Source organism: Cnephaeus nilssonii (genome assembly GCF_951640355.1).
Source record: "Cnephaeus nilssonii genome assembly, chromosome: 21".
Lineage (NCBI taxonomy): Eukaryota > Metazoa > Chordata > Mammalia > Chiroptera > Vespertilionidae > Cnephaeus > Cnephaeus nilssonii.
Genome location: NC_137092.1, coordinates 22076506 through 22099570, shown reverse-complemented (window position 1 = coordinate 22099570; position 23065 = coordinate 22076506). Strand labels below are relative to the sequence as shown.

The 23065-nt window shown below is 50.4% G+C and overlaps 1 protein-coding gene across 1 annotated transcript; it reads right to left on the bottom strand.

Annotated features, from left to right (window-relative positions):
• Positions 1 to 4696: 4696 nt before the first annotated feature.
• On the bottom strand, positions 4697 to 13485 carry TEX35 (testis expressed 35; the record flags this gene model as incomplete). Its single annotated transcript, XM_079762053.1, is given in 10 exon segments — positions 4697 to 4807; positions 5489 to 5681; positions 5898 to 5962; positions 9618 to 9677; positions 10339 to 10395; positions 11988 to 12056; positions 12567 to 12591; positions 12593 to 12631; positions 12633 to 12724; positions 13447 to 13485. Coding segments are annotated over 10 exon segments (750 nt in total).
• Between the last annotated feature and the right edge of the window lie 9580 nt (positions 13486 to 23065).

Sequence of the window (23065 nt, the reverse complement as noted above, 5' to 3'; positions counted from 1 at the left end):
CACCCATAAAAAAACAAAAACCTTCTTTGTCACTTTTAAAAGCTGATGTCAATATTAAAGTCTCAAATGCTGCCCCATCACCTGCTGAGGGCACTTCCCCAACTGTGTCTTCTCCAACAGGGGCTTTCACACTCGCTGTTTTATCTCAGAACGTGGTTGGGTTGCATTTCAATATAAACAGGAGTTCCAAAGGTCACCTTGATCACACACATAGGAGGGTTAATCACCTTTGAAACATTGAAGGCTCGAACAGAAAAGCAATAGGGGCCTCTGGAGCCAGGCAGCGTGGACCCCCTTAGGAAGGTGGATGGGTAGCTTGTTGCCATGGAAATGGGTGTAATCAGACCTATTGAGTCTGAGAAAGATTGGTCTGTGGTCCCATCAGGGCTAGTAGATGCCTGAGCCTATCCTCACCCACCTTCCAGGGCTGGCTGCAGCCTGAGAACCAGAGAAGCTGTGAGTGGGCATGTGACGAGCCTATGGCACTGATGGAATGGGTGATTGCTGCCAAATGACTCACCCTCATGTTTCTCTGGTGACTGCTTGGGTCAGGGCCTGGGGTGCAGCACCTGTTATCCATGGGTGGGCTGGGGAGAGCCAATTATGGGAATGGGACACTGAGGTCACAGGAGTGAGATGCTGTGTCACAAGGGACCCATTCTGTCCTCTAGCCAGTCCCAGTCCCCCTACCACTTGTGTATTTTCCTAATGTTTGATTTCTTAATATGCATATCCTCCTCCTCTCAAAACAACAGCTATAGGTCATTTGCTTATTTCTTAAAGTAGAGCAACATTCATTTCATTGCACACCTGGCTATGTTATGACTGGAGTTAGTCATGGTGTCAGGAAACTGACCTTGAGAATCGAAGGCCTGTTAATCTAGGAAAGGCAGTTCTGACCTCATCATCATTGTTGTCATGGCATTAAAAGCACACCTTAATTCCTCCACATATACTCTCATTTAACCCTCACAACCCCCTGTGAACTATATGTTCCTATCCCCATGTTCCAGATGAAAAGTCTCAGAGAGGTGAACTGACTTACCTGCAGCCACACCATTGACTTGTATTCTGATCCAGCTGACCCTAGGTCTGTGGTCTCACCTCATTTCCGCCCCCTGGAAGTGCCTCCGGCCCCTGAGAGCCACAGAGCGAAGGGGGCAAAGAGCACTGGGCCTGGAGTCAGAACATCTGGCTTTGGGTCCTGGATTTGCTTCAAATTGATTGTGTGGCTGAGGGCACCTCACTGCACCCCTCGGGGCCTCAGAATCTCATTGTAAATTGAGGAGATTGGATCAGACAATCTCTGAGATTCCTTAGTTCAGGCTTGTTTGGTGGTAACAGAAAGCTTCTTTGCTTAAACAGAACCAGACCCTGCAGTCCAAGAGTCGGGCTCTCGCGCAGTGAAGGCTGGGCTAGCACCAGACCTACAGCCCCCTCTCTGGAACTGCATGGGTCACTACTTCTCGCAGCTTCCCCATTTTATTCTGTGTCTCTGAAAACTGGGTTTATTTTTCTACAGATTAGCTTTCTCTGCTTCTTTGGCTAATGGTGGCAGATGCCTCTCCAGCTCCCAATTATGAGGCCTTAGTTCTGGGGGCCAGCTGAGTCTCACCAAATTCCAATTCTGAATTCCCAGGGAAAGAAACTTGCTTGAACAAGTTGGTTTGGATATCCACCTTGGACTGCCCTTTGCCTCTACACAACTCTTCAATGACTTGGTCACATGACCATTTAAAGTTTCCCAACTTCTCACTGGTTGCAACCTGCATGTCTTTCCTCTCCATGCAGCTCATTGGTTTCTAAAGGCAGCACGTAAGTCATCTTCATCTTCATCTTCATCCTCAGCATGGAGGTCAGAGCCCTGCACAAGAATTGTTTGTCACCTAAACTTTTGCTGCCTCCCCTGAGTGATTCATGTGTTGGCCCCCTCTTGACCCCTTCAGGACTTGTGGCCTTAGCACTGTGGACATCCCTGAAGAGTCCCAGGGGACTTCCCACTTAGGTCCCTCAGGACCAAGCAGGTTTGGGGGAGGGAGAGTGAATCCAAGAAAAATCTCCTGACTCCAGATTTTCATCCCAGATAGTGTCTGCAAATGGACACATGGGACTGTGACCTGTATTCACATTGACACATGAGATGGGGGAGACTTGGTGAGGGCTCTTGAGACTTGATTTTGTGGCCACATTGCCCCTGATGTGTTTCCAAACCTAAGCAGATGCCAGTTTTAAGAACTAAGACAAGGCCATCAGGGAACCAGAGCTGCCAAGCTGAGCTGAAGTGCCGAGTCTCCTTTGTGCATATGACTCTGCAGTGCTTGTCAAGCCCGAAGACGGTGGCAGTGGTCTCTGCAGTCCCTGGCCCTTGACCATCCCCAAGCTACTCCAGGCCCCAGTTCCACATCATCCAACTCAAAGGCAACAGAAGGACAAGTGTGTGTGTTGAGGGGGCAGGTCTGCCTGGCTACAAACAGCTGTCCCATCTGTCCTTGGGAATGGACCTTCAGGGAGCCACAGCCCTTCATTCCTGCTGACGCTGCACGTGGGCCAGCTTTGCTGGTGAGCTTGTGCTTTTTCTGTAGGTCTCAATGTCACCTCATCTAGAATGGAATTATACTAATCTTGTCTCTTCTGCCAAAGATGCTATTCCTATCCTGTGTACTGAGCCTCTTGGGGGTCTCCCCAGCCTACATGCCCCCACTTCTTTGTGACACAGAACCCAGTTGATCAGACCAAGGTGGATATCCAACCCAACCTGCCCAATCAGATTTATTTTTTGAATGAGTGTCCAAGAGAGAGCAAAACAGACGTCACATGTCTTTTATGACATAGTCTTGGAAGCCACAGAGCATCATCTCTGCTGTATTCTATTCTTTAGAGGCTCAGTCTAGCTCTCACTCATAGAGAGAGGATTCAGTCTCTTCTTGAAAGGATAGCAAAGAATTTGTGGGCCTATTTGGAAACCACCACAACATAGAACTGAACAATGAAGTCTTCCCAAATGTTTGGGGGTTTGGTAGTCAAAGGATAGCATCTGGGGAGTCCCCTGCAATAGGCAGAATAACAACCCCTAAAGATGCCCATGTTTTAGAACCTATGAATATGTTATGTTACACATCAAAGGGAAAGAAGTTTGTTCATCAACTGACCTTAACATTAAGGGGACTATCCGGCATTTCCAGGTTGGCCCAATGTGGTCACAAGGGTCCTTAAAAGTGGGCACAGGAGGCAGAGGAAGAACCAGGATCAGAGTGCTGCAGAATGAGAAAGACTGGACTGGCCATTGCTCGTTTTGAAGATGGAAGAGGCTGAGAGAGAGGATGCAGGCAGCTCTGGAAGCTGAAAAGGCAAGAAACATTCTCCCCGAGAGCCTTCCGAAGGAACACAGGTGGCCACTGCCTGGGTCTCAGCCCAGAGAGACCCAATCTGTGTTGACTCCAGGCATTGACTACGTGGTAATCTGTTACCACCGCAGGGAAACGACATAGGGCTATACCCGGCCTTCTCCTTTCCCTTTCCTGCCCCATTGCTTTCATCACATGCTTACGACCATTGTACTGATTTACTTAGGGTCCAGATTTTTATTGTACATGTTTACCATCTCCTTAAAACTATAAAGGCAAGGCTTACGTTTTCTTTTGTTTTTTTGTTTGTTTTTAAAATATATATCTAAAAAAATAAAATAATATATCTAAAGCAGCGGTCGCCAACTGGTGGTCCGCGGACCACTGGTGGTCTGCGAGGTCCGAAAGGTTGGCGACCGCTGATTTAAAGCACTCAATACACCGCTCATTACTATGTAGCCATGACCAGTTACTTACTAGACTGTCTAAAAGTCAAAGCAGCCAACTTGGCAAAGAGATGAAACAGGCAAGAGCTGGTGTTAAATAAAATATGAACTCCCATGAGTTTCTCCATCAAACTGGTGCCAAGAAGCACACCCATGGCAGGAGAGTTAACTGAAATCCTGTTTTCTCTGTATCTTTCTTTGCTCTCATTTTCAGCTAGCAGCCAAGCTTCATCTTCCCCGAGGTAGAGGATTTGGGGCAGGACAGAGTGTAGCTGGGGGAGGTCACTGGCTTATCCCCAGGGGATGGATATGTGTCCTTTCTGTGGAGAGGCGGGAGGAAATCTGCTAGAGGACAAGGAGGGTGGATCCTCAGTGCCCAAGGTGACCACTGAGCACCGGGTCCTGAGTCCTCCTGCACACTAGACTCTGGGCCTGGGGGTTCCCCACATTACCTCAAACTCTCAGGTTTCCCTCAACACACACATACAATGCAAGAGCCACAAACATGGAGGGAGTGGTTGGATAGGGCAGTGGGGGTGTTTCCCGTGACTACACAGGAAGGTGTTTGATATCTCCATGGCCTCCCCTCTCTTCTGACCTGGGGCCTTTACAGAATAAGGTGGAGCAGAGGGAGACAATAGGGAGTGGGAATGACCCCAAGGATGACCAAGACAGAATGTCCCACGAATCCACCAGGAAGCAGGAAGAGGGACTGGAGAACAAAGGAAGTGACATTCTTTGCATACTCGAGTTTGGCGACACCCCCTTTGGCTTTCAATGAAGATTTTAATCCGGGTGGCAGGAGGCCTGGGGTGGGGCGGTATGGAAGGGGCAACAAGCCTCTACTGTGCAGCTCAAGGAGTTGGGGGAGGATGAACTGGCGCTCTGGTGGGTTCCGTGGCAGCACTAAGTTGGAAGCATGTCCTCGATCATGTAGAGGTTGAAGCACAGATACATCAGAATGCAGCTCCAGATGCCAAGGATGAGGAGGGTGCCCAGCCCTGGTGTGGTCTCCTGCTAGATGGGGAGAAAGGCAGGAATTTGAGGCAAGGTCAGATCAGCAGCTGGCGAGCACCCTCCCCTCCACGGGAGCCTCCAGGCAGCCGCCTCCAGGCTAGGCTACCCAATCCTCCTTCCTGGTGCCACGTTCTCTAAGACTGAGTGGATGTGGTGGGGGCAGAGCCTGCGTGGGCACAGGTAAGGTCTGATGTAAATGCAGCCTGAGCCTCTGCCTTGGGGATGATGGGGCACCCAACTGAGACAAGGCACATCTCGTATGGATCTACCTACCCCTGATTGTGGTTGTTCTTTAGGGCACACAACATACATTTCTCCTGTAGAGGACAGAAACAGCACAAGAAAGATCATTTTTCCCTGGTCCAAGATGGCCAGACTGCTGGGCACCTCAAGTTTTGCTATAGGAAAGGACAGAACAAGACAGTGGCACTTGGGCAGACACATCCAGGATTGAGTCCTACCTACTTGGTCATGACTTAGGACTCTCCCCAGGCCTATAGGGCAAGACTCCAGAGAGGACTTCAGGCTCCAGGGCCTCCCCGGGACCGCAGAGGGGTGCAATCCTTATGGCCAAAGGTTTTAGTCAGGAGGGCCCAGGGGGAGGGGAGGCAACAGCAGGAGCCCATGGTACAGCTCCCCAGCAGGGTGGGGCGGGGCGGGGGGGTGGCGAGCTTCACTCACATAGCAGGTCCCACATTGATGAAGGGAGTCCAGTGGGTCCTTTTTGAGTTTCTGTAGTGCCATATTCTTCTTGTGAATACAAAGTGATGCTCCTTCAGTTCCCTCCAGTTTCTTGAGCCGGTGCTGTGAGTCTGTGTCAGGCTTTCCTATCTGCCTGAGTTCCTGATGCTCCTTTGGTCCTCTTCTAAGGGGACTGGGGGGTCAGGGAGGAGCAGAGTTGGGGAGACAAATTCCAACATGACAAGGAGATACCCATAGCACGGGTGGCCGTGGACGGCCGTGACTCCAAGCCTCTGGGGCCACAGAAAGCAAGACAGCTCCTCGGAGGGTCTGAAGACCGAGGACATTTAGCAACGTGAAGGGGGAGATTCTTTAGGGACGAGGAGAGATGGGTGCAGGTTATACTTACAGCTTGCTGTTTTTCTGTATATTTATTAAAACATCCATCTTCTCATCCATATCCTTCTGCATTTCCTTCAAGAGAGAATTCAAAGCTAGACTCTACATCTTGAAGGGCGTTTGAAGTCCCCTCCTCCTGCCTCTCTGCAAATCACTCAGAGATCACACCTCAGCATCGTACTTCCTCAGAATCCTCACCAGCCTTGGGTGAGGGGGTTTATGAGGTGCAGCTGACATGGGCTGCCTTCCTTTTTCCTCTCCCCCATTCCATGATTGGGCTGAGCAACAGAGAGAATCATCAGGGGCTTGTCCAAAGTCTCCAGGTGAGTCAGAGGCCAGGAAGTGATTTATCTGAACTCACACTTAGATGAAACCATTACCTGCTTTGGTTCATGCCTATAAAATGACAGAACCAAGAAAACAAATCGTGTGACACCCCCCCCCCCCCCGCCACAAAGACACATTGACCCCAACATTTGGCCCTGCCACACACCCAGATATTTCATACTTGTTTGCTCCATCTTCTACCCAATTCCTGGCAGAAATGGTCAATACAACACAAAACTGATAGTAGCTCAAATGGCACCTCCCATTTATTATTTACTAAGAGCTAAAAGGATAGTAAAATCTCAGCAAAGTTTAGATAAATTGACCTGGGAGAACTAGATAGGAATAGTGGTCACAAAAGAAATTCTAAGATGGCAGATGTTATCAGAGACAATATTTGTTATTGACATAACTGGGTTGGATCAAACATCATAAAGTGTAAATGAAAAATAATTTGTTGTGAGGAAAATAATTTTAATAAAAAAATGAAAGACTGGGAAACAGTTTACTGAACTGCAGTAAAAACTGTCTGGGTGGAGATGATTTCAAAAAATACCTACTTGAAAAGCATATTTAAATGTTTGTATAAATTTTGAATAAAATATTTGTATTCATAAGTAGAGTTAAAATATCCTTGAAGTCAAAATTTCCCCTGGGTCCAAAAAATCAGTCAAACATCCCATATTTTTACAAGTCTCACCACCACTTCAAATTCCTCACATCCCAAACTGACCTCCTCATTTTCTCTTCTAAATTAGTTCTATTTCACAATCACCCCTGTCATTGTCACCACTTTCTTCTAATTACACAAATTAAGGTTATGATGTCATCATGGATGCTTTCCTCTTCTTTCATTCTCTATATTGAATCGGTCACCAAGAATGTTTTTCTTCCTTCGATGCATCTTTCAGATTCACCCTTTCCTTTCTATTCCTACACCTGGTCCAGCTTTCTTCACCTTGAGCTGGATGTGGCTTCCTGTCTGATATTTTTGCTCCAGATGACCCCTCCCTGCTCTCCAGGGTCCCCAGGCCACCTTGCAAACAGCTGCCGGCTCAGCTTTCTGAAATGCTGCTCCTAGCATGTTCTTTGATTAAGAATCTCCAGAGGCCCCTTACTGCTTACATAGCCAAGTCCCAGCTGGTCTGCCTGTCTTTCAAAAGCCTTCATTACCCACTTCCTCGTGCCCCTTCCATTTTATTTCTCACAGTTTCCCCAAATGATCCCACTTTTATGACTGATCTCCCCACTGACTGTGATACGCTTCATGTTCCTCCTGCCTCCATGCTGTGCGCAAGCTGTGCCCACGCCCGAAATAGCCTCCTTTGTGTGCCTTTCATGCCTAGTCCTACCCACTAACAAAACACTCACTGTGCTTGCATTTTACCACAGAAATAACACATGCCCTTTGCAGAAAATCTGGATAACACAGAGGAACATAAAAGAAAAAATTGTCATCATTTAGAAATAACAATAGCCCTTTTGGTATATTTCTTTCCAGTCTTTTTTCTATATGTTCATTTACCTATTTTTTCCCGTATCTTGCTTATTTTACTTCTCATTACAACATTCTCCCTAAGCACTGTCTTAATAGTTCCTAATTTTCCATATATGAATATACCATAACTTATTTGCCTATTTTTCTACTGTTAAAATTGTGGAACTGATAAGTCAAGGGGTTTAAATGCTTTTTGATATCTATAGTCTAATTCCTTTTCAGCTTTGTACAAACTTGAACTCTGAGCAGCAGTACAAAAGCATTCCTATCTTAGTCTATAATTATCATAAATTAAAACTTTTCTTGTTTGAATGTGACAATCTAATCATTGTTTTCATTTGCATTTATTTGATCACCCACGAGGTAAACTCTTTTAATGTTTATTGCTTTTTAGTTATATTACCTTCTGTGGACTATCTATTCCTGCCCTTTTCCCATTTTTCTATTTGGTTTTTATTGATTTGTGTAAACTTTATATGTTGCAGATAAAAAAACCTGTTGTCTCTGCCTATCATATTTGTGGGGAAAAAAATTGTCTCTCCAAAACTGTTGTTTGCTTTTTAATTGTTTATGGTGCTTTCCTGTGATAATTTCAAATTTTTTAATATTGTTAAATATGTCAATATTTCTTTTGTGATTTATTCCATTGTATTTATGCTTGGAACATCTGGTTAAATACTTATACACACTTTCTCCTTATTGTTTTTTAATATTTAAATTCACGTTGTAGACTATTTCAGTTTACAGAGTTAAGTGAATTAAGTCTTCTTCATATAGTCAAGCAATGTTAATATTACACAATCCTTTCCTTCTCGCTGACCTTTAAAAAAAAAAATCTTCATTGTATTTTAAATTTTATAGAGCTGGGAGGAAGTTTCCCAAACTTGAGTGTACAACGGAATCACATGGGAGCTTTAAAAACTACTGACCCTGGAACTCATCCCAAGAGGTTCTGATGCAATTGTTATGGGGTGGAGCCTGGGTATGAGGGGGCAGGTCAGAGCCACAGTTCAGGTGAGTGCAGCCAGGTGAGTAGCTACTGCAGAAGTGCTGAGGACTGGGTTCTCATTCGGGGCGAGTATCACAACTGTGCCCCAGCCTGTTAATCTGGACCTAGGCCTGAGGATTTGAATTTTAGGAATCCTCACAAGTATCCTCATTGTACCCAGGCACAGAGGCTCTTACAGGGTTCTCTGTGCTGGTTATCCTGGGGCTGTTCCACCTTAATTTGATTATTGTGGCTTTATTATGAATTTTAATATCCAGTAGGGGTAGTTGCAGGTCCCATCGAAATAGGACTCGGGCTCTGCTGTGTTTACTTGTGCCGGTGATTCTGCAACACACCAAAGTCTGAGAACCACGGTTCTAGTATCTAGTATCGTGTTTTCCAATGGTCTTAGGCTCTACAGCAGTGGTTGAGAACCGCTAGCAGGGTCGCCTAAGACCATCGGAAAACACAGATAATTACATTACGATTCATAACAGTAGCAAAATTACAGTTATGAAGTAGCAACGAAAATAATTTTATGGTTGGGGGTCACCACAACATGAGGAACTGTATTAAAGGGTCGAAGCATTAGAAAGGTTGAGGACCACTGATCTAGATGATCCTCTTAGTGACTGTTGAGTTCAAAAGTAATCTTATTGGGCTTTTGGTTAGATTTGCATTAAGCCTTCAATGCAGCCTTCAGGGCTCACCTGAAGACTCACTTTTTCTGTAAGGACTTTTCTGGTTACTCCAGCCCACCTTCATTACTCACGTCCTAAACTCTTAATAAAGTGACATACAGTTATCATTTAGCTTGTTACTCACCTGTAAATTCTTCCTTGCAACAGAATTTGGGGCAGGGCCTGGTATCGCCTTCCACAAATCCTAGGATGGTACTGGCCCATGTAAATGCTTACCTTCATAATCTCCACAAATTCCTGGAGTTTATCGAAATCCTTGTCCATTACACATTTTATCTAACAAGGAAGAAAGGCGCAGAGCCTATATTACTGACTGTGGAGTCATTTTAAGCAAAGGGCAGCAGCTGCTCTGCTGGAATGAACTAATCATGGCCCATTAAAGCCACTTTCTTCTCAAGGGGTCGGGGAAGGGACTAGGGGGCAGTTAGTATCTAGTTAGCACCACCAGCAGCCTTCGCACAACTTAGATCTGGCCATTGCCAGGCTTCCATGTGGAGCTCAGACCACAGCTTCAGTGACAGCTTCTCGCGTGAGCATTCCCCTTCTTCGTAAGGATGCTCTAGGGGGGCCCATCAAGGAAACGAGAGGAGAGGGCTTGCTCCGCAGCTTGCTAAGGGGAGGTGAGTAAGAAAAACTGAACTGGTCCCTGACTGCCCCTCTCTGTCACTAAAGTTATATCTCCCCAACCTTATCCCTAAGACACCTTAGGAGTCCTTATCACTCAATCATTGGGGTGAAGCATCAAATACTAGTAGGTATCCTAAGCTGCCCGACACTGAAATGCTCTAGGGATTTGGGCTGAGTTCATTAAAGTGCTTTCTCCATGTGATTTCCGTCACTGTTCAAAGTCAGGCACTGCACTTTCCTGGAAGCTACCCTTCACCTTCAAGTTCTGGAAAGTCCCATCCTCCATCTTTTCCTTGAGCTCTTCCCTCACCTGTTTTATCTCCTCCATCTTTTCCTTGAGCTCTTCCCTCACCTCCCTGAGATCATTCTGAGGAAATAAAATTGGGAAGAGGAAGAGTAAAGAAATGTCTTGGATGGAAGGGAAAGTGTCAAAGGAGGAAAGAAAAGATCCAGGGGTGTGGATAAGGAAGGACAGAGAGATTTTCCCATCAGGGAGGAGAGAAAGGAGGCTACTAAGAAAATAGAAGAGTCCAGCCAGCGTGGCTCAGTGGTTGAGCATCAACCTATGAAACAGGAGGTCACGGTTCGATTCCCGGTCAGGGCACATGCCTGGAGTTGTGGACTTGATCGCCAGTAGGGGACATGCAGGAGGCAACCAATCAATGATTCTCTCATCATTGATGTTTCTCTCTCTCTCTCTCTCTCTCTCTCTCTCTCTCTCTCTCTCTCTCTCTCTCTCTCTTTTTCTCTCTCCTCTCTCCCTCCCTTTCTCCCTTCCTCTCTGAAATCAGTAAAAATATGTTTTAAAAAAGAAAGAAAGAAAACAGGAGAGTGGAACATCCAAACATCATGTGCATTCGACACTTCTGGGATATGACGGCCAAAAATATACAAACAACCCCAAATAAGGCTCATCCTACAAAATGAATGGTCTCTAATCCTAAAATATGTCAGTGTCCAAGAGATAAAGGTTGAAGAACCATTCCAGGTGACAGGGGGCTAAGGGACACAGAGCCTGGATGCAACGTGTGATCCAAGATTGGGTCCCAGACCAAAAGGCTGTTGTTTTTTCTCTTGTTATGAAAGACATGAGATCTTTGTTGAAATTAGAATAAAGGCTGTAGATGAATACTGAGTCAAAGTTAATTTCCTGATTTTGATATTTGATAATATTACTGGCCATATAAGAGAGTGTTCTTGTTTTTAGGAAATTGACACCGAAATTTGAGAGAAACATGCTCCCAAATGGTTCAGAAAAAATATATATTTATTGTGTGTGTGTGTGTGTGTGTGAATATATACATATATGAGATAGAGGGAAAGGACCATGATTAAATGCCAACATTTGGGAAATTTGGGCAAAGAATATACTAGAATTCATTGTGTCATTTTTTGAAACTTTTCTGTAAGTCTGAAATTATCCTATATAATAAAAGCCTAATATGCTAAGTATCCGGTCGTCTGGTTGTCCATTCAGCCAATCAAAGCATAATATGCTAATGATATGCTAAGGCTGCTCAACCGCTCTCTGTGATGTGCACTGGCCACCAGGGAGCAGACGCTCTGACTGGTAGGTTGTCTTACTTCTGGGATCCAACCAATTGGGACTGAGCAAGATGGGCCAGACACGCCCTGGAGCCCTTCCATAGTCCCTCCCTAGCTGGCCAACCTCCTGCATGGGGTCCCTTGGCCTGGCCTGTGCCCTCTTGCAATCCGGGACCCCTCAGGGGATGTCTGAGAGCCGGTTTCGGCCCAATCTCGCAGGCCAGGCCGAGGGACCCCACTGGTGCACAGATTCGTGCACTGGGCCTCTAGTTTCACAATTAAGAGTTAAAGGAAACAAACCAAATTAACTAAAGAGAATGGAGTCACAGTTTATCCCCCATGGAAGTTGTTTAGCTGCTCAGCCCCCCTTCCCTGGGCTGACCCCACCCTAGCAGCCTGGGTTTAAACACCTACCTTTAGCTCCCTCGTCCCTCCCATTTTGGTAAATGGCCCTTCTGGTTTAATTCCTTTGCATTCATATGTCTGTTGATTAAAACCAGAAACACAGGGTATTGGAAATTGCAGATGTGGGGTAAATAAGGCAGGAGAGATCACCCGAGTTTTTGTTCCTCCCTCCCAGCCAGGGTAGACAGAGGGGAGCTGGTGGCCCCACCTGTGCAGCAGTTTCCTCCATCCTTCAATTCTCCCTGAGCTCCTCTCATTCCACTCCCTTCCTGGGCCTCAGCTCTGTCCCTGAACAGCCAGGCTCACTCCTGCCTCAGGACCTTTGCACAGCTGCTTCCTCGACCTACAGTGCTCTTCCTTAGTCTTTGAGTGGCCGGTGTCTCATCCTTCAGCTTTCAGCTCAAAGAGAGGGCTATCCTGACCCCTGATTTACAGCAGCCTCCCCGTCAGATCTCCCTGTTTTAATTCTCTACATAGCACTAACACTACTGATTTTGTTTCCTGATTTGTGCATTTATCTGATTAGTTACTACTGTGACGTTCTATGAGAGCAGAGAGCTTGTCTGTCTCTCAGTGTACCCCCAGCACCTGGGACAGGTCTTGGCCACAGCAAAGCGAATGACCCAGCCTGACTCCAGGTCAGCTCCCACGCTCTCAGGCCTGGGTGCTGGCATGGGCTCAAAAGACCTTCTTACTTTGATCGGCTCTGGCTTCAATTCCAGGCAAATTGCCTTGTAGTTCTTGCTCTGCGGAGAGAGGGAGTTGGGATACAGGCATCAGGACCAGGGTGGCTACCCGCCGGCTGACAGGAGGACCCTCACCGGCCCTGCCTGTCCAACTGTGCTTGAGCCCAGGCCCACATGTCCCCCAGCCCCCGATTCAGGACGACTCCAATTTTGTCCTGCTGTTACACATCTCTCATGAGCATCGCCTGCCCGCTCAGCAGGCAGCTCTCTCCCTGCTGGGGGTGCTTGGGCGGAGAGGAATTTTACGGGAACTTTAGGAAGACACGTAAGTACTATTTCAGGAGCGCAGACTCAGGTTCTAATCTCAGCCGTCCTCCCTACTGGCCATGCCAACGTGGGCAAGTTATTTAGTCTTTCTGGCCTCCATTTCCTCATCTGTGAAGTGAGGCAGATAATTATTTTATATAATGAAGTTATTGTACACCTTAGACATGCCCGTTAGATGCGGGCCTGGCGCAGGCCTGGGTGGGGTCCCGCCCCCGGGAGGAGTAGGGGTGGGGTTCGGGACTATGTGTCCTTGTCCCCGAGGGAGCCAGCCGAGGCTGCTTCCTTCCCAGACCGAGGCCAGTTATCAGTCCCACCTCCTTCTGGGCTAAGTGGTCACTTCCTGCTCAGACGGAGAAAGAGAAGCCCAGCTTCCATCAGGGGTCTCTGCACCCACCCCACCCCACCCCCATTCCCGGGGGCCCAGCGGCCCCAGGCTCCAGCCCTTTCTCCTTTACCAGGTTTGCTTTCTTCAGTTCTGCCCTCTTGGCCGACATGATGGAGGAGGCCAGAGTGTTCTTTTCCCAGCCTCCCCACGACGGGCCCTGTGACCAGGCCACTGTCCTATGCAGATCACAGGCCAGGGGAGGGCAGGTGACCACCTCTGTGTGGAGCAGCTGAGGTCACAATGCCCAGGACCCCCATGCCATCCTGGACTGTCAGCGCAGCTTTGAGCCTGGGGCGCCCTGGCCGCTGAGATGAGGGACTCAGGTCCGACTGCCGCGTGGGGGAAGGTGTCCTGCAAAGTCCACCCGGAGGGACCGTGCCTGTTCTGGCCGAAGCACAAGGCGCACCTCAGGAGAAGCAAGGACTGCTGGCTCCGCCCAGTCGGCTCGTCTCCCTGCGGAGTGGACCAGAGGAGGTGTCTGCCCGCACACCGGCTTCCAGAGCCCACGCAGTTCCCTCTGCCACGCTCTCCTGACGTGGAGGGACCCTCCCTCGGACTGGAAGCCGTCTTGGGTTGAGAAGTCTCTCCGGTCCAAGGTGCAGGTACCATGCTAACCTGGGTTTTTCTGTCCTGTAGTGGGGACCGGGGCGGGGGCGGCTTCAGACTCGGCAGGATGAGTTCTGACTCCCTGTCTGACTGCATGGCTGGCCCTGTCCCCTCTCCCCACCACCAGTCTCTGCCCCTGCTTCTTCCATCATCCTGGAAGAGGGTTGTGGCAAGAAGTCATCCGTGGATAATGCTAAAGGTGAGAAGCCTCGGGGGAGGGAGGGACAGATTCTAAAGAATACTAGTTGCTTCCGAAAAGGCCAGTTTGGGAATAGAGGACAGACAGCACAGGGGTACAGGAACCAACGCAAACTGCATGTGAAGTCCGTGCCACAACACACCTCGCAATGACTCCTCACAGCTCCCTCCATTCCAGCCTTGTCTGCGCCTGTCCTTCCAGAGGCTGCGAGCACTGGGACTTCCTGGGGAGCCACCCGCGGCCTTGCCGATGCATTTCCTGGGGGTTATTTCACAGCCCCAACCTGGCGACAGCCCTTGCTTACTCTGTCCCAACCAAAGGAGAATATGACTGTCACTCTGCTCAGTGTGGGGAGGGAGGGAGTGGTGGGGAGCTTCCCAGCCCCCCTCACCCTCTCGCAGCTTTCTACAAGCCCCAAGGCCTGAGCATGACATTCCAGAAACTGACTGGCTGCGTCTGAAGTTCCCGGATGTGGGCACCATCTCCGCGCTGTGGCTGCAGATCTCCCTGCCTTTGCTTGGCTGGGCTGAGCTGCTGTTCCAAGAGCCTCCTTCCAGCCGAGCAGATCCCAGGAGGCCATGGCCTACACATCGGGAAACTGGGTCTTCAAAGAAATCAAGGTCTCCTTGTGAAACTGCTCTACACATTACACACGTAAAATCATCATCGTTTGGTCCCACATTTAACAAGACCCACAGCTCCAGGCTTGCGCCTCCTCACGGCGCTCACTATCAGGCTCCCAGTACCTCACTGTCGTCATTGATGCGCTCTGGAAGGGCTCGGGAAATCCACTTGACAAACCCCAGCCAAGGAGTCTCAGGTTGTTTCCTTCTCCTTAAGATGCTGCCACTGCACGAAGCACGAGGGCGACACCGCGACATTGGGCGTTGCTGCAGCATGACTGTTCCCTGCAGGCTGTGGGCAGTTCCTCCTGAATGCCAGCTCCGCTCTTCCTAACCCCCGTCCCTGGCAACACCCACTGGTACGGGGCCAGGAGCAGGCGCCCACCCAGGTTCCCCTGGAGTTTGCTGGAAAAGGAGCATTCACAACGGAGACACAGAGGCAGCCACACGACTCTCTTCTGCAACGACGCCATTTGGATTTCCTTTACGAGGGTTTCTCAGCTTCCTGAAGACAGTGCTGTGCGGAAAGGCTGGTGGGAAGAGGGGATTTAAAGCTGGCCTTAGGCCTCTGGGTTTGGTCTCCTGTGACTGCAGGAGGACAGAATCGCAGGATCTGGGCTACGATGAAGCCCAGGCTCAGCCACAGGTAGCCCAGAGAACAGGACTGTCATTCATGCTGTCGGCCTATTTGACCACTGGGTGACCCAGCGTGCTAAAGGCCTTGGACCGGGGCAGAATGTTCCATCAAGGTGGCCAGGGTCGCGACGGCTGTGGTCTCCAGGCCACCTCGGATGGACCTGAACCAGGTGACTGGCTCTCACAACACCCTGGGAACATCCCCCACAGTCGGCCACAGCCCTCAGCCAGAGGGGCTCGCTGGTTCCTACCCCAGAACCTCTTGCATACAGCTTTCAGAGATTTAATGTGATTGGCTACTGCATGATCCTACTTGACTGATTTACAGAGGCCTCATAAAGCTTTATCACATCAGGACGGTCGCCTTTGCTCATTGACACGTTGGTTACTATGCAATTTCTGATCATCTCTATAAATAGTGTGCCCGACTTTGGCAAGAATCATAATCCTATTACATTGTTTCTATGGAACAATGACCCAGTTTCTACCATGGGAACTTCTAGGACCTCTATTTCAGGAACAAAACATAATATTCTGAACAGATGAATGTAAATCTCCGCTAATTCGATATATCTAACGGTAAGTGAAAAGTCAGAGCGAAGGCATTGTGTGAGGACGGCGGGCTTTTTCCTCCTGTGCCTTCACACGACAGGGGCGTGATGCCAGGGCCTCACGGGACCCAGCGAGAGGGACCTGCTCCTCTACCCACAGCCGGCAGTTACAGAGCAGCCTGCGTGGGAGATAAAGTTACAGAGCAGCCTGCGTGGGAGATAAAGAGCCACCAATAATCAGAGGCTCCCTGCTCCTGCCAAATATGGCCCCTGGGCCACCTCGCTTGGCCGGTGTCCCTTTGCCTCTTTGGGTGAAGTCTAAATAGAGGAGGGCAGCTATACTCCTGGCTCTTTTGGCCTCTGGGCTTGCAGGCTCTCTACAGCTGCCATCCTAGTGCCCAGCAGCCTTCCCTCTACATCAGACACCTCTAAATCCCCATTTAGCACAGAAGCAATGAAACTCGGTGCATCCTCTTTGGATGGCTCTTGTTGAGGGATTATAGTTGACCCTGAACAACACCGGTTTGAACTGCATGGGTCACTTATATGCACATTTTTTCAATAAATACGTACAGTATTGTAAATGTTTTCCTTACGATTTTCTTAATAACATTTTCTTTTGTCTAGCCTTATTATAAGAGTACAGTATATAATACATATCTATCTATATAAAAGGCTAAGCAACCGTCGCAACCGAACGGATGACTGAACAGGCTTGCGTGGGGTGATCAGGCTGGCAGGGGGGGCAGTGAGGGGTGATCAGGGCGGCAGGCAGAGGCAGTTAGGGGTGATCAGGCTGGCAGGAGGGGCAGTTAGGGGCAATCAGGCAGGCAGGAAGGTGAGTGGTTAGGAGCCAGCAGTCTAGGATTGTGAGAGGGATGTCTGACTGCTGGAGATCGGGCCTAAACTGGCAGTCAGACATCCCCTGAAGGGTCCCGGATTGGAGAGGGTGCAGGCTGGGCTGAGAGGACCCTCCTTCCCCTCCTGTGCACCAATTTCATGCACTGGGCCTCTAGTAACATATAAAATACAGTATATGTTAATGGTGAGGCTTCCTATTAACAGCAGGCTATTAGCAGTTACGTTTTGGGGAGTCAGAAGTTATTCGTAGATTGAAAACTACACGGAGGGTCACCTCCTGCAGGCACCAGACCACGTGACAAAGGAACCTCTGGGGCCCTGGGCTCCAGCTTTAAGCTGAAGAGGGAGGCATACATGACATCACACCTCTGTGTGGCAAAACTTCTGTGAAAGTGGCTCCCTGGGGAAGACTACTTGCATTGAATCAAACACTGAAGTAAGCCACACATTTGCTGAGCCCCCTAAAGTGTTACTTTATTTTTTATAAGTTTTCAAAAAACGTATTTTATTGATTTCAGAGAGGAAGGGGGAGAGAGAGAGAGAGAGAGAGAGAGAGAGAGAGAGAGAGAGAGGATGAGAATCACTGATCAGCGGCCTCCTGCATGTCCCTACTGAGGATTGAGCCTGCAACCAGGGCATGTGCCCTGACCAGGAATCAAACTGTGACCTTCTGGTTCATAGGTCAATGCTCAACCACTGAGCTACACTGGCAGGGCTATTTTTACCTAATTCTTGATTTAAAAAAAGGGATTCCATTGTGTCCTCACCCCTCTAAAAACTGTGACAGTATAACCCATCCAGAGAACTGTGACTGCTGAGGCGTACCCCGCCCTCAGCCCCACACCTCCTGCCAGGCTTCCCTGGTCCAGGCTCAGGGCCAGGCCAGCTCTCAGCAAGGAGCCCAGGTTCCCTGTGCAGGGACTGCATAGCGAGTCCCCTATTGGTTCAGGACACTTGCTATGTGCCAAGCACTCTGCATGGCCCTGGCCCCTAGAACTCATCACTGACAGAGGTGACAATAGAGTGGCACTTACAACATGGTGAGGGAGCCCAGGGGAGGGGCATGGCCCAGTTCTTGGAGCTGGCTCTCTGCCGTGTTCTGCTGGACCACATGCCTGGCCTTGAGAGCTTCCCCGTACCCTAGTTCCTCTAGATGCAGGTGCTTCCCTAAACCCCAGCACAGGAGCCAGGCAGGGCTCTGCTACCCCCCACATGCCAGGCTTGCCCAGCACCAACACCTGCCTGGCCTCAGAAGATGATGAAGGTGACAGGCTCCCTCACTCGTCAGTGGGACCACCCCCTCCACGCTAGGCCCTGTCTCCACAGATGAAAGGGACTGGCCTCAGCATGGCTCCTACCGGCCCCGGCAGGAGTGCTGCATACAAAGCAGCTCTCCCTGCTCCCCCGGGCCACGTTCACCTCCACCCGGCCTTGTCACACTCCACGGCAGGTTGGACTGGGCTTACACCTGCACTTCCTCTAGCAGCGCAGAGCAAGGTGTCCTCTGAGCTGTGTGTGTGCCAAGCTGACAATCCACCACGTCAGAGGGGGTCTGCAGGTAACACATTCCTGTCCTCAGAGGTCCTCAGGAAATATGGGTTGACCTTGCTTTATAGCGCTTCACAGATGTTATTATTTTTTACAGATTGAAGGCAAAACCCTCCTCCCACAAAAAAAAAATGACGACTCACTTTACTGCAATGGTCTGGATGATCAAAACCCGCATTATCTCCGAGGTGTGCCTATCATGGGATATTCATAAGTGCAACCACCACTGGGGTTTGTACACGGACCACCCTCAGCTCTCAGAGAACTAGAAACATGGAAGCCCCGGAGTCTGCAGGAAGGAGATGCAGTGCTGGCCTGGGGTCCGTCAGATTCGTCTCGCTGACCCCACTGGGAACCTCAGCGGGCCTCCCTCCTGCCAGACCCGAGGGCCTTCTCTTTTGCCTTCCACTTGGTTACCTGTATGGTTCTTCAGAGAAACAATAACAGGAGACCTACCTGTCTACTTATCTATTTCAAGGGATTGGCTCACGGGATTATGGGGTCCCACAATCTGCCCTCTGCGGGCTGGGGACCCAGGATAAACAGTGGTTTAAGTTCCAGTCCGAGTACACCAGGTCCCAGCTCCAAACAGTCCACAGAGAGAAAGAACTCTTTCTATTTGACCTTTAATTCTACCCATTCCTCACGACTGGAGGGGGCCAGCCCGCATCGGAAGGGCACTCTGCTTTGCTCTGTCCACCGACTCATCTGTGCATCTCACAGAAACACACACACACACACACACACACACACACACACACACACACACACACACCATCATGTTTGACCACCTGGGCACCTTGTGGCTTAGTCAAGTTGATACGTAAAATTAACTATCACATTACCTGTCTCTCCCTCATCCTCGATCCATCCCATCACATCATCCCTGGAGCATAGCTCATTTCCATCCATCTGTCTCCCTCAGCTTCCAGAACATGGCACTAAAGCAGGCTGTAATCCTTTTGCTGGGGGAGGGTCTTGCCTTCAAACTGTAAAAAAACCAACATTTATGAATCACAAGAAAGCAAAGCAGGGGATGCCTGTTTTCCCAGACCTCCGGATCCGTCCTTCCAGGAGGAAATACCCCTTTTTCCAGATTCCCTGGAGCAACCCTTGACCACCATATCTATCCTCTGTCTGGACACCCCTCTGGGCTCATTCTCAGACCTGCTCTCAAGAGAGTGAATCCCAGCACAAGCCCACCCCAGCCTCCACAGTCTGCTGCCTCCCACAGCTTGTCTGCAGCTTGGTGAATACCAGACAGTTGTGCAAGTTAGCCGAGGCTACGCAGCCTCTTTCCTTGTGGCAGAATGGGATGGCTCAGGCATAGAGACACTGGGCTGACCCACTGCTAAGGAGGGACTGTGTCACCCTGGAGAGAGGCGCTGGCCGGTGGACCCGGATTCTCTGGTTCAGTGATTACCTGGAGACCCTGCCAGTCTTGCTTGCAGGTTTGAACTAGGTCAAGGGTTCACCTCCAGGAATATGGGAATCACTGTAATAAAACAGTGTCTTAACCAAGCATTTTGAATGTGTTGATTTAATCCACACAACTACCCTAAGAGGTAGGCACTATCATTATTCCTATTTTACAGATGAAGAAACTGTTTAACTCAGAGCTGGCATTTTCTGAAGTCAGAGAGCCTGGGGGGTGGGGGGGACCTGTGAAATGAACCCAGGCAGCCTGGCTACGCAGCCAGCGCGTTTAACCTCCTCCCTAGAGGCGTGGACTGTCCCAGCCACGGCAGCCCATGTCCCATGTCAGCATTTCCCATTGACACTTATAAAACGGGGGTTAACAAAGATAAGTTCACAGGAGACCTCACGCACAATGCAGATGAAGGAACCCCGTCCCTTCTGCGCCCCCCCCCAACCCCCGCCCCTCTACTTGGCAGTCCTAAAGAGAGGCCTCAAATAGCAGCCTCGGGGAGCACAGGCCTACTGGTCGGGAGCCGGCTGCTTCCCCAGCTGTGCCGGGAGTTAGACAGGCTGGCTGTACAGAACCTTCCCCTCGGGCAGAAATGGCCCCATGAGGCACAACTGACTCCAACAGGTCATGTCCACAGCCAAGCAAAGGCCACAGTGCACATCTCTAACAAAGACCCCAGACGGGCGGCAGCCGCCGCTTTGCAGAACACCTGCCTGATGCAAAAAAGCAAGTGTGGGAGGTGCAGCTTCCACTATGGGGATCTGGTGGGTCCGGGAGAAAAGGTCTATATAGACCGAGGGAAAGTGAACATTGTAAACCTTTACCTAAGGATGTCCTCTGTGTGTGTATGTGGGGGGGGCGGGAGGGGGGAGATGCTACAGAGCTTCCATGAACCCCTTTGTTTCCTGCAGCTCATGCAAACCTTGTGTTTGTTCCTGGGTCACTGAGGGAGCCCACTCCTGCCTTCTCCCCTCACTCCTTCCCCCTGGCTTTCCTTCTCCCTCACCCCTTCCCCCTCCCCTGCCTGGCTTTCCTTCTCCCCTCACCCCTTCCTCTGCCTGGCTTTCCTGACACAACACCAGTGAAACTCGAGTCCTGGGGAGCAGGGCTGTCCTCCTCCCTCATCACCAGCCCCCTCCCCTGCCCTGCATTCAAGAGCGCTGGGCGCCAGAGTGGGAATCCAAAGAGAATAACAATAGCACGTCTTCCTAATACAAACCATGACGCAGGGCCTTACCGAGAGGTCTGCTGCCCTTGTTATGGGTGGTCAGGCGCAGTCTCTGTTCTCAGGGAGCTCACAGTCTCTCCAGAGAAAAGAGAATTGGGATTTCAACCCCAGGGTGCCCAGTAGGGCCCTTAAATCAAGAGAGGTGGTCCTGGCAGGGGATGGGGGGGTGGTGTTTCCCAGGCCAGGATGGCCAGCTTCCCTCCTATCCCCAGGGAGTGACCCTCAGAGGCCGAGGCAAACGGGGTTGTGTCCCTGGGACCGAGTCATCGGAGGCCATCGCTGCACAGAGAACGTGGTGGCAGGACGTGACTGTGAAAGCATTACCAGCTCCCGCCTCTGCCTTTCAGAGGGCTGTTTGTTCTTCCCTCTGGGAAGGGTGTGAAGGGTGGAGAGCAGGATAAAGAGAGTCTTCCAGGCTGTGGTTTCCAAAAGCTCAGCCCTTAGGGGAACAGAGAGAAGCTGGACACAAACAGGATGCTGGGAGGGAGGGAGAAGGAAAGAGAGAGTGAGCTGTTCTTGCTTCCCCAGAGAAAGTGTCTTGGTCTCTGGTCTAACAGGGAGCCGAGCCTGGACCTGGGCAGGCCCCTGATCTCACTGAGGTAGGGCTTGTGGGGGCCCACTGCCTCCCCACCTTATGCTTGCCAGTGAGTTTGAACTGCTGCCCTGCTGCTTCCCACTATGCCCTGAGCAAGTTATTTCACTTCTCTGAGCCACAACTTTCTCACCTGTGACGTGGGGGTCCCAGCCTCCCCGGTGGCTGGTGTGGCTGCTGTGAGGGAGGAGAGTCCAGCAAAGCCTGGCCCACACATGCCCATTCCTTCTCCCCCCCCAACGCCCCTTTCTCTCCTCCCACTCCCGGCCCTCTGGCCCTTGAGGAACCCTGGGCCTAACCTGGCCGCCCTCTGCCCCCCACTCCTGCCGCCCCAGAGCCAGGGCTCCCCTCATCTCCGCTCATCAGTTTCTTGACCCCTGATGCCATCCCTGCCACTGGCAGGACACACATCTTCTCCGCTTTCTTCCAGCTGCTCCCCAGCACCTCACACAATGGCTGGCAGGCAGTAGGCACCGAATAAGTATTTGTTTAGTAAAATCTGCAGTTTGGGTAGGAAGGAGAGTGGAGGGCAAGGAAGAAGAGACCAGAGGCTCAGGTGCAGTCGCTGCCAGAGGTGAGGAGCCTGCCTTGCGCTGCAGCCATGCTGGGCCTGGGGCTACGGAGCCTGCTCTGCGCAGCAGGTAAGGACCCTGCGTACCCCTCTACCCCCCCCCCCCCGACACACTGGGCTCCCTGCATGGGTCCCAGAGAAGGGTGCTTGTCCTCTGAGGTTCCCAGGTTTTGAGGCTGAAGGGGAAACAAAGTGGAAAACAATGTTTTTCAACTGTCAGTCCAGGCCCGGTGATGGAGGTCTCAGCCACCTCTCCCCGCGGGCTGCCTCCTCTCCCCCTGTCCCTCCCCTTCTGAGGCCCAGGGGCCAGAACCCAGAGCCTGCTGTGCTTCATCTCATTCCACTCACTCATGTCCTCACGGAGGCATCTGACCAACATGTAGTAATGAAGTGCCTCATAGGTGCGTGGCTTCACAGAGCTCAGGGTCTAGCGGGGGTTAGAGACATTGGGCAAGAAGACAGTAAATAAATGATTGCAGAATGTGACAAGTGCAGTTAAGGAAATAGTCAGGGTGACAAGAAGGAATATCTTAGAAAGGTCCTTCTGTCCATGAGGGCAGCAGCGAGACCCCCTGGGGCCAGTGCTGAGTCCCAGTGAGAGGCCAGTGACTTGGGCCAGGGTAGCAGTGGGCATGGAAAGAAATGGAAAGTTCACGAAGGCTCAAGATACACATTGGGTAGAGCTGACGGGATTTGCTGTGAGACTGGATGCCAGGAATGAGAGAAAGAGAGGGACCAGCCGTGACTCCTGGGCTGGGGCTGGAGACGCTGGAGGGAGGGAGGGAGCCATTTAATGAGCTGGGGGCACCAGGACGGAGCAGACGGAAGGTGAATCTGTGTGTGTG